General features: G+C 50.3%; 4 protein-coding genes across 4 annotated transcripts; 1 reads left to right on the top strand and 3 right to left on the bottom strand.

Moving 5' to 3' along the window:
• Positions 1-608: 608 nt before the first annotated feature.
• Positions 609-3,721, top strand: PV06_09368 (uncharacterized protein). The gene is made up of 4 exons (XM_016410806.1): positions 609-1,298; positions 1,364-1,434; positions 1,514-1,629; positions 1,695-3,721. The coding sequence occupies exons 1-4, from the start codon at positions 633-635 to the stop codon at positions 3,458-3,460; spliced, it is 2,619 nt and encodes an 872-aa protein (XP_016258613.1). The 5' UTR covers positions 609-632; the 3' UTR covers positions 3,461-3,721.
• A 53-nt stretch (positions 3,722-3,774) lies between these two features.
• PV06_09367 (uncharacterized protein) lies at positions 3,775-7,579 on the bottom strand. Its single transcript, XM_016410805.1, has one exon. The coding sequence runs from the start codon at positions 7,386-7,388 to the stop codon at positions 4,041-4,043; it is 3,348 nt and encodes a 1,115-aa protein (XP_016258612.1). The 5' UTR covers positions 7,389-7,579; the 3' UTR covers positions 3,775-4,040.
• Positions 7,580-8,578: 999 nt separating this feature from the next.
• On the bottom strand, positions 8,579-9,320 carry PV06_09366 (uncharacterized protein; the record flags this gene model as incomplete). The annotated part of the gene is made up of 2 exons (XM_016410804.1): positions 8,579-9,061; positions 9,120-9,320. The coding sequence occupies 2 exons, from the start codon at positions 9,318-9,320 to the stop codon at positions 8,579-8,581; spliced, it is 684 nt and encodes a 227-aa protein (XP_016258611.1).
• A 2,963-nt stretch (positions 9,321-12,283) lies between these two features.
• On the bottom strand, positions 12,284-12,682 carry PV06_09365 (uncharacterized protein; the record flags this gene model as incomplete). The annotated part of the gene is made up of 2 exons (XM_016410803.1): positions 12,284-12,510; positions 12,565-12,682. The coding sequence occupies 2 exons, from the start codon at positions 12,680-12,682 to the stop codon at positions 12,284-12,286; spliced, it is 345 nt and encodes a 114-aa protein (XP_016258610.1).
• Positions 12,683-15,735: the final 3,053 nt, after the last annotated feature.

The following is a 15,735-nucleotide window of genomic DNA, read 5'->3' as shown; positions in this document are numbered from 1 at the left end:
TGCAACCCTGGCGTTCCTGACTGTCCTTCTTAACAGCGCACGGGTTTTCTGGGCGGCATTTTTTTGGCCACCCTCGAATGCAAATGCACAAAGAAGTTGAGTGAAGGAACAATGCACCCTTTGTCGCCCGATGCTCGGCCGGAACGTTACTCGGGTCTGTATCATGATTGCGACCCTTCGCCGCTTGACGATGCCTCTCATGCTATTTGAACCCGCAGCTCAGCCTGCGTCTCCTGAAAACATCACGACGCCGCTTATTTCTTGTGTTCGCTGTACCAGCCGACTTGTCTTGTTTTGGTTGGTTTACGCCCACCTTCGCTGCTTAGTCCAAGTCCGCCTGCAGCGGACTAGACCTCGACTGGCAACATTATCAATTTCTTACCGCCTGTTCGTGTGACGGGCGAAGCCCGACAATGCTGTTGTCTGCCCTGCAATAGGAGAGCCAAATCACCCTAGTGCCTCACATGCAGGGCATAACGAGGCGGTGGCCTGCCTGCTATTGTTGTTCATTCTCCCCTTCTAAGCCTTGTGCATAGCAGACGCTAGCATCCTTTATATCTCTGGACCCTGAATTTCCTTTCTTCTCCACACTCTCCCTCTTCCATAGCCTTGCTCCTCGATACGACGGGAGCATGTCCCGGCGACGAGTGTCTACTCGGAATACTCGAGGAGGACACCCTTTCGAGAACCACGTCAAATATACTGATCAGGACGACTCTGCGAGCGACAATAACATTATGGACCCACAGAGTTCCAACTATCAGCCTGACGAATATCAGGACGAAGGAGCCTCGAAGTCGGATATCAACATCGAAGCCAACCCGAGCAATAATGACCCAATACCACCAGAGGGTGGCCTCCAGCTGGGAGGTGGCCAAACAATCAAACTCATGCTCGTCCCCGACAAGGTCCATGCACCGGCTGCTCCTCGAAAGAAGAAAGAAAAGCCACACCCCCAGGCCAAGATGACCAAGTTTTGGGACAATTTCAACCCCGAGTATCAAGGAAAAGTTACCCGGATTCTGCCTGAGCGCATGACCGACAAGAATTTGTCTCTGTCAAAGCTGGTGGGTGAGATTGCTCACCGGGCCACAAATTCATACGAGCTCGCCAAGGAGAAGTGCATCCGGGACGTCAAGAGAATCATAAGGGAGTGCCGGGACGCAAATCAAAAGTATACCGATCCTCACTTCGACATAGAACGAGATTTGAAGATCACCAGAGCTCGAGATTGCTTAGATGGCTTGGTCGTCAACGATGGTGATAAAGAATATCCGGCCGACGTGAAACGTGTCACTGTGAGAGCTTCGCATACCCAACAAGCAAGATACGCTTGTGACTGATTTTCTTCTTCATCATCTAGGAGATATTTGACAATCCCAAATTCTATGTCGATGGTGTCTCGTACGATGATATCCTTCAAGGTTCAGCAGGGTGAGTCACCAGTCAAGTACAGGAGTGACACAACTTCCGAAGACGAACTCACTGACCCACTGCCTTTTGTGTTTTTTAGTGATTGCTGGTTTTTGGCTGCTGTATCGGCGCTCTCATGCAACCAAAAGTTCATCGAGCGCGTCTGTGTGATCCAAGATGAAGTTGTAGGAGTGTACGGTTTCGTATTCCATCGAGGTATGCGTGTTCCCCCAGCTTCTGGATTTTTGGTTTGCCCCCCGCCTGACTGACACCCTCACCAGATGGCGAGTGGCACCAATGTATCATCGACGACAAACTATACCTTCGAGCCCCCAATTACGATGAAAGTGGAGACGTCGTGCTTGGACAATATGGCGTCCGCCGCAACAACCAAGAAGACCAATATCAAGAATTGTTTCAGAGGGGTTCCCAAGCGCTATACTTTGCGCAGTGCCGCGACCAAAACGAGACATGGGTCAGCTTACTAGAGAAGGCTTATGCCAAAGCACATGGCGACTACGCCTCGATCTACGGGGGCCAAAGTGGAGAGGCCCTGGAAGACATAACGGCAGGAGTGACGTCCGAGATCTATACGACCAACATCCTCGATACCAATGCTTTCTGGACCGACGAACTCTCTCGATGCGGCAAGACGGAAGATTTTGTCTTCTCCTGCGCGGCGGCCCGCTGGCGAGAATGGCGCCCTTACCTCGTTGCGAATGAGAAGGTTCGCGAAGAAAGACGGTCGGGGATCGTCTCTCAACACGCGTACGCCATTCTGGACACGTACGAAGGTCATGGTGAGCGCCTCGTGAAAATTCGCAACCCATGGGGTCGCAAGGAATGGACCGGTGCTTGGTCCGACGGCTCCAAGGAGTGGACCCCTGCATGGCTGTCACGATTGGACCATCAATTTGGCGACGACGGTATCTTCTGGATGACGTACAAGGACATGCTCAGCAAGTACAAGTATATCGACCGTACCCGAATCTTTGGGCCCGAGTGGCACGTCGCACAGCAGTGGTTGTCGGTTCAAGTGCCTTGGAGCACTCTCGACTACCAAACTAACCATTTCTCCATCGACGTGCCTGAAGACACCGAAGCTGTAATAGTCCTGTCACAACTCGACGATCGATACTTTAAAGGACTTCAAGGGAAATACAATTTTACTCTTCAGTTCCGTGTCCAGAGGGACGACTCAGAGTCGGATGATGATGATGATGATGATGATCATGATGCTGGGAATTATATCTCACGGAGCAAGTTGAATTATGAACTCGTTCGTTCCGTCAACGTCGAGGTCCCCCTGTCCAAAGGCACATATTCGGTACTCGTGAAAGTGGAGGCCGCGTCTACATCGCGTGACGACGTCGAGACGATCATTCGCCAAAACATCCATCGAAGAGATAAAATCACACAGATTGGTAAGCTTTACGATTTGGCACATCAAAAAGGTCAACTTCCGGGCGTGTCTTCCGCCGGAACCTCGTTGTCACCTTCGGGAACGAGCACACCAGGTGCTAGAGTCGCGCCGGAATCGCCAAAACCAGCAGCTACTACACCCGCGGCAGAGGCAGAAACGGAAAAGACCAAAGAGGAGGAAGAAGAAGAAGCCGAGGAAAAGAAGGATCCGAACCGGAATCCGTGGAACGCAAGCTGTATTGTCGGTTTGCGAGTGTACAGCAGGCAACCCGACCTCGGCCTCAAGGTTGTGGTACCCTCCGAAGAGGAGGATACCGAGACAGCGACAAAACCGCCGACGCTCGACAGGGATGATGTCGCCAAGAGTGCCCTCGACGAGGTACAAGCTGCCGCAGCAGACAAAAAGATCGAGGAGGAGGAGGAGGAGGAGCCGGTCAAAGGAGATGATAATACTAATAACCAGGAGCCACCAGCGGAAAGGACCCAAGAGTCAACCACATCTAGAAAGAAAGTCAGACTGAATCTGGATAGTAGGAGTGTTGACGAGGAACAAAAAGACAATAATGGAGAAGCATCATCGTCGTCGTCTGATGAAGAAAGCAGTCATGCGTCATATGATGGATGATTGATTAGCTTCAAAAACTGCGGCGAGGAAAGGAAAAGGGTAGTCGTCCACATCTACTATATACCTAGGTGTACAAGTAGGTACGGGGTAAAAGGGGACATCCAAAGAGAACACGGCGGCGGCTCACAAGAGGATCAATATTTCGTGTCTCTACAGCGGCCCTCCTCGACCATGATGACCTAGGTAAACACTTTTGGATGGTGCAAAGGACATTTGATATTTTTTGGGTTGTTTTATTTTGGCGCAACATATATGGTGGTGGAAAATACCCCTGAACAAGCAAGCAAGCAAGCAAGCCGACATTTAGAAAGGGCCATCATCAATTCATCATTTTATACCTAATATAGCGGTAGTACATTCAATCAGCCCCGGTATCTACCTAGTGAGCACGGGTGGTGGCTTGTCTGTAAACTTCTGCACTTTTATTTCCCATTCGAGAATCTTTGTCTCTTCCTTCCGCCGTCCCCTTCATATGGTATGGGGAGACTGACTCGAGGCTCACGAGTGGCTACTTGAAAATGTGTAACCTGCATTCTCGCAATCCCAGCATCGCCGATATCCGTTTCATCCTCCAGAATTTTTAACTCACATCCAAAATACTCACTCCTTCTCCTAAACCTGAAGACGGGTTGATGGTACTATTGGTGCTTTGCGCCCTACTCCGTCCTTCTGTCTTGATACTGGCGACCTCGGCGCCCTCGAGCAACTCCTGATCGCGTTTTCCTAGATCAGCACCTTCCTCTTGATCGTCATCGTCATCCTCGTCATCTCTGTACGCCCCCTTCTGCTGCCCTTCGCGCGCGTTGCGTTCAAACTCACGTTGCGCCTCGTCCATGCGCTTCCTCATCTCCACGGCCATTCTCATGCCGTCATTGACGATATTGTCAAGTACGCCTCTGAGACCGCGAGATCCAGGCTCAACCACTCCGCCGGCACGTCCGACGTCGATGACCGTTCTGTTAGAGCCGCCGCCTGCGCCGTTGATTAGATTTTTCACGGGCGTGCCGAGGTTGCTGAACGTCGTCAGGTTGCCGGACAAAGTACTGCTCGGTAACGAAATCGTGCTGGCGCTGGGAGAGTCCGAGAGGCGGAATGACTGAGGAAAGAACGTTTCGAAGAACTGCTCGAGAAGTTCATCGGCAAGAATCACCATACGGAATGTCGGCAGCGTAATATGCAAGGGCTTGTTCGGGTCGAGAGCGAGATTATGCGACGCAGCGCGCGATGCTGAGCTTATACGTTTGTCCTTCGCTGCTACTAGAGTGGCTGGCGATGGTGAGCCAGGAGGTGTGATTTCGGAAAGGGGGTCTTTTTCTGTAGGGCGCGGAGACATGATTGTTTTGTGGTGTATGTCCCCCTCGGCGAAGTCGAGAAGATCATCGGCATTTTGGTCGGCCGTGTTGACGCTTATGTTTTCGAGAGTAGACTTGGCCTCTTCTACAGCCTCGTCGGGATCAGCGTATTCGAAACAGCGCCTGATAAATGCGCTGACGCTGCCGAGGAACTTCTCATTGATACTTTGTTTCAGTGCGCCGGTTGGTTCGTTCGCGGAGAGAGGAGAATTGACACCGCTCGAATCGGTGGGGATGATTGTGCCATCGAAGCCTCGACGGGATAGGAAGAGAAGGGACTCAGACATTCTCAGTATGCCTTCTCGGTCAACTTTTCCTGTGGAATCATCGTCGAAGAGGTCGAAGAACAGGCTCATCGAGTTCATGATATCGGTAGTACCTTTGAATTGAGCCAGACCCCGTACTAATTGTTGTAAGGTCATCGCGCCCTGCTGGGATTCGTCCCATTTGCCATATAATCTTTGCATAAAGTCGTGATCTGCTGGTTCAGGACCGGAGCCCCATTGAGAAAAGGTTTTGCTGCGGTTCCGTTGGCTCATGCTGGGACTGCCGACATCTTTTGCCGACATGCTAGGCGAGTCGCTCGCCGCCCATTTGGCAGTATGGGCAAGGAACTCCCTAAAAGCATCGTAGTCCATGGTCTGCAGGGGAGCCTCATTACGGCCTGGTTCGTCTTGGTTGTACGATGAATGATGGGCCCAAACGCCCGGTCGGACCTTGTGATGCTCTTGTTTCCGTCGTTCCTCTTCTCTCGCCTTTGCCCGAGCCTGTCGCTCGGACAGAACCGCAAAGAAGCGATCGTAGATAGAGCTGAGATCGTCAGCACTGAGCTTCTTGCTCTCTGGACCAAGGTTCCTGATAGATGTCCGTTTGGCGAAGGTAGCTAGTCCTTCTTTGACGCTTTCGATGTGCTTCCCCCGCAGCTCTTCCACACTGGCGTTTGTGATGGCTGCAAACTCTTTGAAAGCGGTGACCATCAATTCTTGAAACTTTGTGATGGCTCTCAACTTTTCATTTTCAGAGTGCGGATGAGCTGACTCGTCGAGCCTTGAGAAGTAATTCTTCAAGATTGAGATGAACGAGCCGTCATCGTTGACGTCGAGCAAATCTTCACCGTTGATTCGTAAAATGGCCAGTCCAACCTGAAACAGAACTTTTGGACCTTCCAGGAAAAAAACATCCAGGACTCTGAATGCAAATACAAGAGGCATCGAGTTTATATACAGCGACAAAAACCAAGGTAGTGATACGACGGAGAGATTGACGTCCGACTTGACGAGGTGCTCCCATAACACGGGCATCGTCCGCTCAACAAGGTTTTCAAAAACGCGTTGATCTAGCAGAGTGCCGTACATGTCTTTCGAATAGTATCCGGGTAGTAAGCGATCGCAAAGTGCGCCTAGCGTGAAGAACGCTTGGGCTTCGGACTGGTAGATTAGTAGAGCGGCCACGACTATATTCATGGCCTGACAATAACCGACTTCTTCGTTCGTCCAGCTGTATGCCGTCAGCACCCGCCGCAACCTGCCGATCCCTTCTTCACTCTGGAAACCAGGATATTCTGGCAAACTTCGATTCAGATCTTTCTCAATCTCATCGATGGCCAGGGATTCCTTGCCGGTGAATTTGGTCAAGGTCTTCTCATACAAGTGAGGATTTCGTAGTCTTGTGTAGAACGACCCTGAGGATATCTCCCATATCTCGCCTCTCAGTCGGTTTGGGAGACCAACTCGGATCAGTTTGTGGAAGGTAGGCTGTCTAACTATGGTTGCGTTTCGACCATTCTCTCGCAGGTATTCGCCCCATAGTCTGATCTTACTCCTATCTCTGAGTTTCCTGGCATCGCCTGGGTATCTGAACAACATTCCCAGACCAGTATCAGGCGGATCCGGAGCCTGCGTGCCATCCTCTTTCGCTTTGATTCGGGCAGGGTCCAGCAGATACTCAGAGTAGCACTGTGATACCACAGCCCGTAAAGTGTCAACTTCTTTCATTCCCTCTCTTAGACCCTTCTTCAGCCCGTCGCAGAACCGCTCGCAGGCGGTCCGGCTTCCATCCAGGGTGAGGATGAGTTTCCGGGGCGGGGGTAGTGGCGCTTTAGGCTTCTCGGCTAAAGGCTTCTGTATGGACTCGAAGGTAGTCAAGGCAAGACAGAACTTGTCTTGATGGCTGTTCAGTCTTTCGACTCGCCGTATCGAGCAGAGTGGTAGGGTAAATCCATGACCGCCAGGCCCTGCTCCCTGGGTAGGGCCTGTGAAGGAGGTGGAGGAGGAGTGACTTGCAGTTGGGAGGAAACTCGTCCGGATGGTAGAAAAGCACAGAAAATGTTCACTCAGATGCAGTTCCCCAACATATCTGTTTCCGGTGTCTCTCGACTTCTCCCCAGAAGTTACCGGTCCGCCTGTCGAAGACGATGGCAGCGGAAGGAAGAGTTCGGCGGTAATTTCGTGCAACGGGTTCTGGCCCGCAGGGAGTCTGAATTGCTCCCGGAAGAGAGAGGCTTTGGAGGGACGGCCATCATTAGTCGAGGACAGGGGAGACTGATCGATAAACTTCTGAACGAAAGAGCTCAACATCGCGTAGAGGGCGCATTGGCGGCTCGGTGCTACAGTTGATGGTCACTGTGCCAATCACGCGTTCGTTCGGTCACTCTGTTCGTGTCATGCTGTGTGTATGCAGGAGTCCGAGAGTCTTACAAGCAATAAAAGGCCATTATAGTGGTCGAGACTTTTATGTTAATTGTCCCTGCGATGTCATAGCAACGCATCTCACGTCTCGTATGAGGGTGCAGGGGCCAAGGCGAGAGGACGCATCCTTCGGAGCCTCACGAGCCTTGGCGGTTCAAGCAGCGGGATCTCTACAAGAGTCGATGTACCTTTGTACCTAAATCAGACGGCGAGGTACTTTGGTCGCTGGAGGCGCCGCTTTTAGGCAATGCGACCCCTTGTGGCCTGCTGGTGATCATCGCATATCAACATATCACATCTCGCGACCTGTTAAGTGGCCATGTCTCAGCTTGCAGCTGCTCTCACTCCCTTCACTCGAATTCCCCAAGATTAGCTGTGACTTCATTCGGAATGTCGATGGATCCGAAAATCGTCCAGAGTTGATCATCAAAATCAATGTTGTCTGAAAAACCATCCGCGATCTGTGCAGAAGTTAGCTGCCATCATGGTCAAATTGAGGGCGTAATTCACGATATTTTCGGAACTTGAGACTGTTATCACAGCATCTGCGTCTGTGGACTCATCCGAAAGACCGTTCTTAGCCCTGGGCGGATCATCACGGAGACTTTGTGGAGTTACAGGTACTGTGCATGACTCTCTTCTAGAGCCTCTGCTAGCCCTCATTGTTCGCAAACAGAGAGCGTTGCAATCTCTCGGGAAATCAAATGACAACCTGCCTTCCGTTGCGTACTCGAGCTGCCCAAAGTGACCCACTGCCACATCAAGCAAAGCCACATCACCGCGTGCAGTGGCCGCGTCAGGTTGTTTCAGGAGTCAAGGAACAAGTTGATATAAGCGTACATGAGATGGTGGAAGCTTGCCCACATGAGCATTGTTAGGTCGAGTCGATGGTCCGCCAATCCCAGTATGATTTGTCGTGCAGAATAAGCGACCAGCTTGCCCGACATTATGGTCTGTTACCGGAATACCTCATTGTTATCTGATCGTAAGCTTGACGAGATCCATAGGTAGAAGAAAACGACGTGTGTAGCCATCATTGTAGCGTAGATATCACTGTATAGGTATGCCCTGACCAGTCGTCAATTGGCGCTCAGTGCTGCAGATGATGTGGTATTGCCATCGATGGAAGAAGGCATATCTTGCAACAGCCCTTCAAGCTGCTCTTGTATATCGCGAATCGTCTCATACGGTCTGTCAAATCCTTGCTTGGATGCTTTGACTGGCATGATGCGGTCCATTACCCGGAAACATATTTGAGCGTGTCGTATAATGAGCGTCACCACTTTTACATCAATAGAACTTCCTGGCGGCGCCGTGGTTGGGATTGGGGTGCTTATGTCGTCGTCGAGGATGGATGATGGACGACCGCTTTGTATCGACATCTGCTTGTCTATCACGGAGATTGTCCACCAGAGCCAGTTTCTGGTGAGCAAGTCGGCAGACGACAAGCCCCACGATGCCAATGATTCACGTTGAAGTTCCTTGGCATGAGCCAATTGTACTGCATACTTGATCATGGGATACTCAACACACAGTCCTGCGAGTCCCATAGCATGAAATGTCTGTGGCTGACAGGTTAGAAAAGTCATACAAGTCATACAGCGGCGTTGGGGGGCTCACCATGATGGTCAGGGCTTGAATTGCAGTCATACCCGAGTGACTGACAATCATCTCTCCAATGACCGAAAGAGCGTTGCAAAACAGCAGCCATGACGTGGCCTCAGCATGCTGAAAGGTGATTGACGTGCTATTTGCCAGCAAGTAGCGACGGCTGGTCGCATAGGTAGTGTTGCGTAATGCGAACCATACAGGATCCTCCATCCTGTCGACATGATTCTGACAAAAATGTTGTTTTAATTGGGCTTCTAGAATTGATTGACTCAACAAAATAGGCTTCATGAGAGTCAGTACAGTGTCAAGTTGGCAGTAGAAAAGACAAACTCCACCGTTGACATATTTCCATGCCATTTCTGGGTCGGACTCGGGATACCGTGTGGTCAGTTGTAAAAAACGCTGGACCTTCAGGTGTTTACTTCAGCTCTTCATGAAATAACTTGCAATGCCATCAAACTCATTTGAATTTGTTCTTCCACAAACCCAAGCAACTCCAGGTGATGAGCATATGGACACCCAAGACCAAGGACCATGGTATTCCCAGTTGACCTTATGAAGCGGAACCAGACATTGATTAGAGTCGGCTTGATTGGTGGTATCCTCACTCGTATTCGTTGCGATGTGCTCAGGTACGGATCGTGACCGCCCAGACACTTGCACCGGAGATTGCTGGATTTGAGCATGTTCCCTTCTCTGTGCACGTGGCCAATGGCCACTGCTATCAGATATCAGCGGTGTAGCATTGAGGCTGTAAACACCTTCGCTCAAGTTGTGGGCGGCAGCAGGGAGATTTGGTCGAATGGTGCGACGAACACAATGAGCTGTTTTTGAGTCGCGCCGTTGCCCTGGACTATGCCTTGATTTGCGTCGTTTGCCTCTTTGCGACCGCGGATAGTGGCAATGCCTTTTCAGTCTTTGACAATGCTTACACGGCAATTCCCCCGTGCCTGGAGTTCATCAATTTGTTAGTACCTTCATTCAAGGGCACTTGGATCTCTTGAGCCATACGTTTCACTTTCCTGTCACCACACTCCTAGCACGCATCGGTCAGTCGAGGAGCATATGGAGGAAACTGTATGTCGGAAATCTGATCCATGACACAGTATCCCACAGTTCCAGTATTGCGACAAACTGGGGAAAGATCTGGGTAGTTCCGACAAATGCAGGAGATATCAACTAATGGGAAATGTGGAGCTGCCCAAGCAGTCTGTTATGTCTTTCAGTATATCGTGAAATGACTTGCGTACCTAATCTGGCATCGATGGATTGGTCGAGGTGGAAGGCACTCCGCCTACCTCAGTTGGCAATATCATTCATCGTGTGGTATGATGTTTATTGCTCAGCATTGACAGAGTGCAACATCATGCAGCGGAATGACTGCTGCTGGGGTTTCATGGTAAACTGCAGCACTATGGACTAGAACTGACATGGAACTATTCAAAATACCGAAGAAACCGACTTCACCGAGGAAGTCTTGTTACTGGTAGATGGTGGCTCGTTAAGTAGTGCTCACTGTTAGTAACTTGACAAATACATCGATTTGTATTCACCGACTTATCGTTGGTAGATCTTCGGTGATCAGTCTCATGAGGTCACACTTCATTCGCGACTGAGGAGCTGCAGTTCATAGCTCTCGAGGTATGTGGTTACATTCGGTTGAAGAAATTACGCCACGCTGATTTGGTAACTCAGTCCCTGTTATTCTGCACTCTCTTCCTATGCCCAGAAGGGGATCCTAAAAATCGAATCCTTTCCCCTTTGGATGCATACCTGCGGGGAGACCGACGAGGCTTGTCTCGAGAAAAAGATATAGCAATCGTGTGAGATGAGACAGCCGTGAAGTTGTACACCTACTCTCTTCTCCATGTACCTCCTATGTAACCAGCCAATTTTATCTAGTAAGGAGCATTTACCGCTTCAGAGATCATTCGAGCGCAATTTTCTGAACGAGGCTTCAATTCAAACTGGAAGGGTTTCGGTATAACATTCGATCCCTCAGCATAATCCATATCGTCGATCGGTACCACTTGACCATCCGGCCCAAGTTTCTTCGAAATGTTGCATGTCCAGGCCAATGTCGCGATCTGTATGATGAGTGATCTGTCGGCAGTTTCGAGGCCGGGACAGATGCGTCGACCGAAGCCGAATGCTGAGAATCGTTTGATATTGGGATGAATCTCAATAGGTTCCTTGTAAGTGGGCCAAGATTCCTCAAGATATCGGGTCGGGTTGAAAGTCTTGCCGTCAGGGTACAAGCCACCATCTCGATGGATCGCCCATTGGTTCCCATGCACGAACGAACCTTTGGGCATATGGTAACCATTATATTCGTCGTCTATCGTCAACCTATGCGGGAGATCTGAGAAGTTAGCAACCATTCCAAAACGACTGAAATATGTGATAGTTTTACTTCCTGGGACGACTGGTCGCCACCGTAACATCTCCTTAGCCACTGCTCTGACGAGTATGAGCTGAGGTAGGTCGGCAAAACTAGGTAGCCGATCCAGTCCCACGATGGAGTCGAGCTCTTCTTGCAGCTTCGTCTGCCACTCCGGATACAACGCCATGGTCATGACGAAGGTCTGCATCGCGTTTGAGGTGGTTCCTGAGCCACCACCGTACAATGTGGCAAGTACGTAGGTGATGTCGGGTAATTCCAGCTCCCAACCGTTGTCGTGCTTAAGCCAACATCGAGCAAAGGAGTCAGGACTCTCGGGAACCTTTGAGTTCCATCGTTGTTTGGCTTCCCCAATGAGTTTTGTAAAGTAGGCCAGCTCTATGTTTCGTAATTCTTGAGCTTCGCGTCTGAAAGGAGCCATCCAAGCTGTTAACTTCAGTAAAGCTGGGATGATCTCCACCAGATAGCCGCCAGGAGTCCCCAGTCGCTCAATATTGTGCATTCGATCCGAAATTGCCATTGTATGGTACTCCTCATCTTCTGGAGTGTCCACGATCTTGCCGTAGATTTCCTTCAGTGACACCAAGGTGGCATAACGATCGAACCAGTACACGTAACGTTCGGGTTGTTTCATCAACGATTCGACCATTCTCATGCACTGGAAAGTTTGCCACGGCTCCCACTGCGCAGCCATTGGTGGAGTCAGCAATGATGCTGCGAATCGTCGTCCTAGTCGCCAGTACTCGGACTCGCTGCTGGATGCCAAAAGATCTCATCCTCCGGTAACGAGCTTGATCATATGCAGAGTCCCTCGGTCTGAATAGATGGCTCCTCTTTTGGCCAGGAGATCCTCAGCAAGGGTCTGGTTCGAAACAATTACCTGCGTCTGGCCCAAAAATTCGATTTTGAAAATCGGACCATATTTTTCTGCCCACTCTTTAAACTTCAGGAATGCTTTTTCTCGTGGCATGTCGAATAGGTTTCCGATCAGAGGATATCCTATCGATGGTTAGTCTGAAAGTCAATGTCAGGATGAACAGAAGTGATCATCACCTTTGGGACCTGGAAGTTCTTTAAGATCCCCATGGCTCCGTCGGTGGAACATTGCGTAACTCAGGTCCAGAAAGAATAGTAGCGCTGCCGCCAGCGAATACGTAGCGAAGAGAGACATTTTCGTGAGGTTATCGCCACAGTCTCTTACCAGAGCATACACTACTCAGATTCCTAGACGGTCATCGTGTTGAAATTTGTAGGCAAGTATTTATATGTTGTTCTGCAAGGCACAAGTAGACAGTCGTGGGGAAGAAGGTGGATCTCGGTGTCTTCAGCCTCGCTGTCTATCACTTCGCTATCTTCGTGATCGGTGATGCGGAGCCCCTCGTTGTCTGAGGAGCACATCTAAGGGGCAGCAAATAGTGCAGGTTAGCAACGGGAGATCTCCGTCGGCCTGTTCTACAGGAATAGATGAAGTGGCCGAGCCTATTTCAAAAAAAAAAAAACCGAAACCTCGGACCAATGCGTTCACATCGGAGTTATCAGTTCAGGTGTATCTCTGTGCGGAAATTGTAAGATATACCTAGGTGAGATGTTTAGCGGGATCAGGTTGTCTGACCTTGGTGACCATATGTAACATGGGCCCCCTTCACGCCTGCAAACTTTTCCCCTCTCTAAACAAAGGCGCAGAGGGGCTCGAAGAATTTGTGAAGTACAACACCGTGACCGGGGCGCATCTGTTCTGAAACTGGACCCCATTGTATCATTTGCTGGAGCCGCTCCGGCAGGGTGCTGAGTCGTCTACCGCGAGTAGAGTGTTGCTTCGTCGACCCTTTCCAGGGCCAACAGCGCCGTAGAACACCAGAATCAGTACCTAGAGGAGGAATGAGAACCTCGAACTCAACTTATTTGTTTCAGTCCGTCTTGGTAACAAGACAAATTGGCCATGAGTTGATTAAATCTGACCAAAGGTCAGCAAGGATACCAATCTTCTCTTGTACCCTTACCTGCAGAGTCTCGTAGGTTTGATTCTTCCTTCACACCCCCTGTCATAAGTAAGCCCTTTCAGCGTTCGGATCTGATATCTTCCTGTCCCCATTTTATCTCCACCATTCTAGGTGGCGGCATGTGGCGGCACAAATTACATTCAGGCTGTGTCGACTTCTTCCTTACGATCTTCAATCTCGCTCCAAAGAATGACTGTTTCTGCTCGAGATATTTCTGCCCCATGTGTACCCCGCGAAATATTCTATAGTCGGAATTGACACTTCAAAGTGTGGGGGCACTCACGCTCTCAAATACGAAATTGGTAGACAACCTCGAAAAGCCTGGGGTAGTCAAAGATGGCATTTAAAGAGATCCACGGCTCCGCAAAAGCCACTTACTCAGTCTGTGCTATTTTCAAGGTCTTCCTTCACTTTCTATTCCTACGGTCGATAGATTGTCCAGGATTCAGCATAATTGCATTTCACCATGGCTGGTGTTCAGACTCTTCAAGGCAAAACTTCTTTGGACGAAAAAGGATCCCGAATTCATACGGAACAGACAGAAGATATCGATACTTTGCCTGACCCAGACCAAGGCAAAACCGAAGAGGAGAAACGAGCCATTGTGAGTTGCTGCTTGGGTGTCTCTATCAATCAATCCTGACGATTTGTTTCATTTAGGACCGTAAGCTGGTGAGGAAGGTTGACTTTCGCCTCATCCCGTGGCTTTCGTTTCTTTACCTGCTTTCTTTCCTTGATCGGACCAACATTGGAAATGCGCGACTCGCAGGCCTCGAGGATGATCTCGGCATGAAGGGCGAAGACTACAATGCTGCTTTGAGCGTCTTCTTTGTAAGGATGCACTGTCCATACAACCGAGATTGGAGGCCAGTTCTAACCTGTTTCTCAGGTCAGCTATGCCATAGCAGAAGCCGTGACCAATGTCTTCCTGAAGCGTTTGACTCCACGAGTGTTCTTTATGCTTGTCATGGTTCTCTGGGGTAAGTTATGCTTTGGCCATCACCCTTGGCCATCACCCATGGCTTCATATGTCTCCAGTGTAGTCCTTAAGGCCTCGAGATGTCTCTTGTTCTATCGACGGGAAATTGACACAAGCATTCAGGTTTTATCATGACGATGATGGGTCTTGTCACGAATTTTGCCGGACTAGTCGTCGCACGATTTTTCCTCGGCCTCGCAGAGGCCGGTCTTTTTCCAGGTAATTCTCCCACCGCAATCAATCTTGACTATTCCGTCGCCTGACACTGTGTAGGTGCTGCTTATTACATGTCCTTCTGGTATCGACGAGACGAGCTCGGGATTCGAGTTGCAGTATTCTTCTCCATGGCAGCCCTTGCTGGGTCATTTGGTGGTTTACTCGCCGCAGCTATATCTCAAATGGCGGGCATTGGTGACAAGCCAGGCTGGGCATGGATATTCATCCTCGAAGGGCTGGCAACCATCGTTGTCGGCGCCTCATGTTGGTGGATGGTTCCCAACTGGCCAGACACGGCGAGATTTCTCTCAGAAGACGACCGAATCCGTCTTCGCCGGCGTCTGGCCAAAGACAAACAAAGTTCAACAGCGGAAGCATATGACAAGCGACATATCATTGCTGCCTTCAAGGACTGGAAGACGTGGGGCTTCGGTTTCGTTCTCGTAGGAGCAGAGATCGCCCTCTACGCCTTTTCCTTGTTCCTTCCCACGATACTGGCAGGCATGGGCTATGCCGGAACACACGCTCAGCTTCTCTCGGTGCCACCCTATGCGTGTGCTGCAGCTGTCACAGTCTTCATAGGTTGGCTTGCCGATAGAACTCGATGCCGTGGATACTGCAACATGGGCACAGCGCTACTCGGCATGACCGGATTTGTATTGTTGTTGGCGACGCCAAACCCCCGCGTTCAGTACGCAGGTACCTTTCTTGCGGCCATGGGCATCTATCCGACAATCCCCAACACTACGGCGTGGGTTTCCAACAACATCGAGGGGATCTACAAGCGAGGTGTCGTGATCGGTATTGTCGTCGGCTGTGGTAACATCAACGGGATTGTCAGCTCCAACATTTATGTGAAGAGTCAGAAGCCGCGATATTGGACCGGTCACGGAACCGTCCTCGCGGCGTTGACGCTGTTTTTGTTCTGTGGAAGTCTGGCCATGCACATCGCGCTGCGAGTCGAAAATGGCAAGAGACTCTCGGGGAAGCGAGATCAAATGCACGAGGGAAAGTCGGCTGACGAGATAT

The sequence above is a fragment of the Exophiala oligosperma genome (assembly GCF_000835515.1).
Source record: "Exophiala oligosperma strain CBS 72588 unplaced genomic scaffold supercont1.10, whole genome shotgun sequence".
NCBI lineage: Eukaryota > Fungi > Ascomycota > Eurotiomycetes > Chaetothyriales > Herpotrichiellaceae > Exophiala > Exophiala oligosperma.
This window is presented reverse-complemented; position numbering and strand designations above follow the sequence as displayed.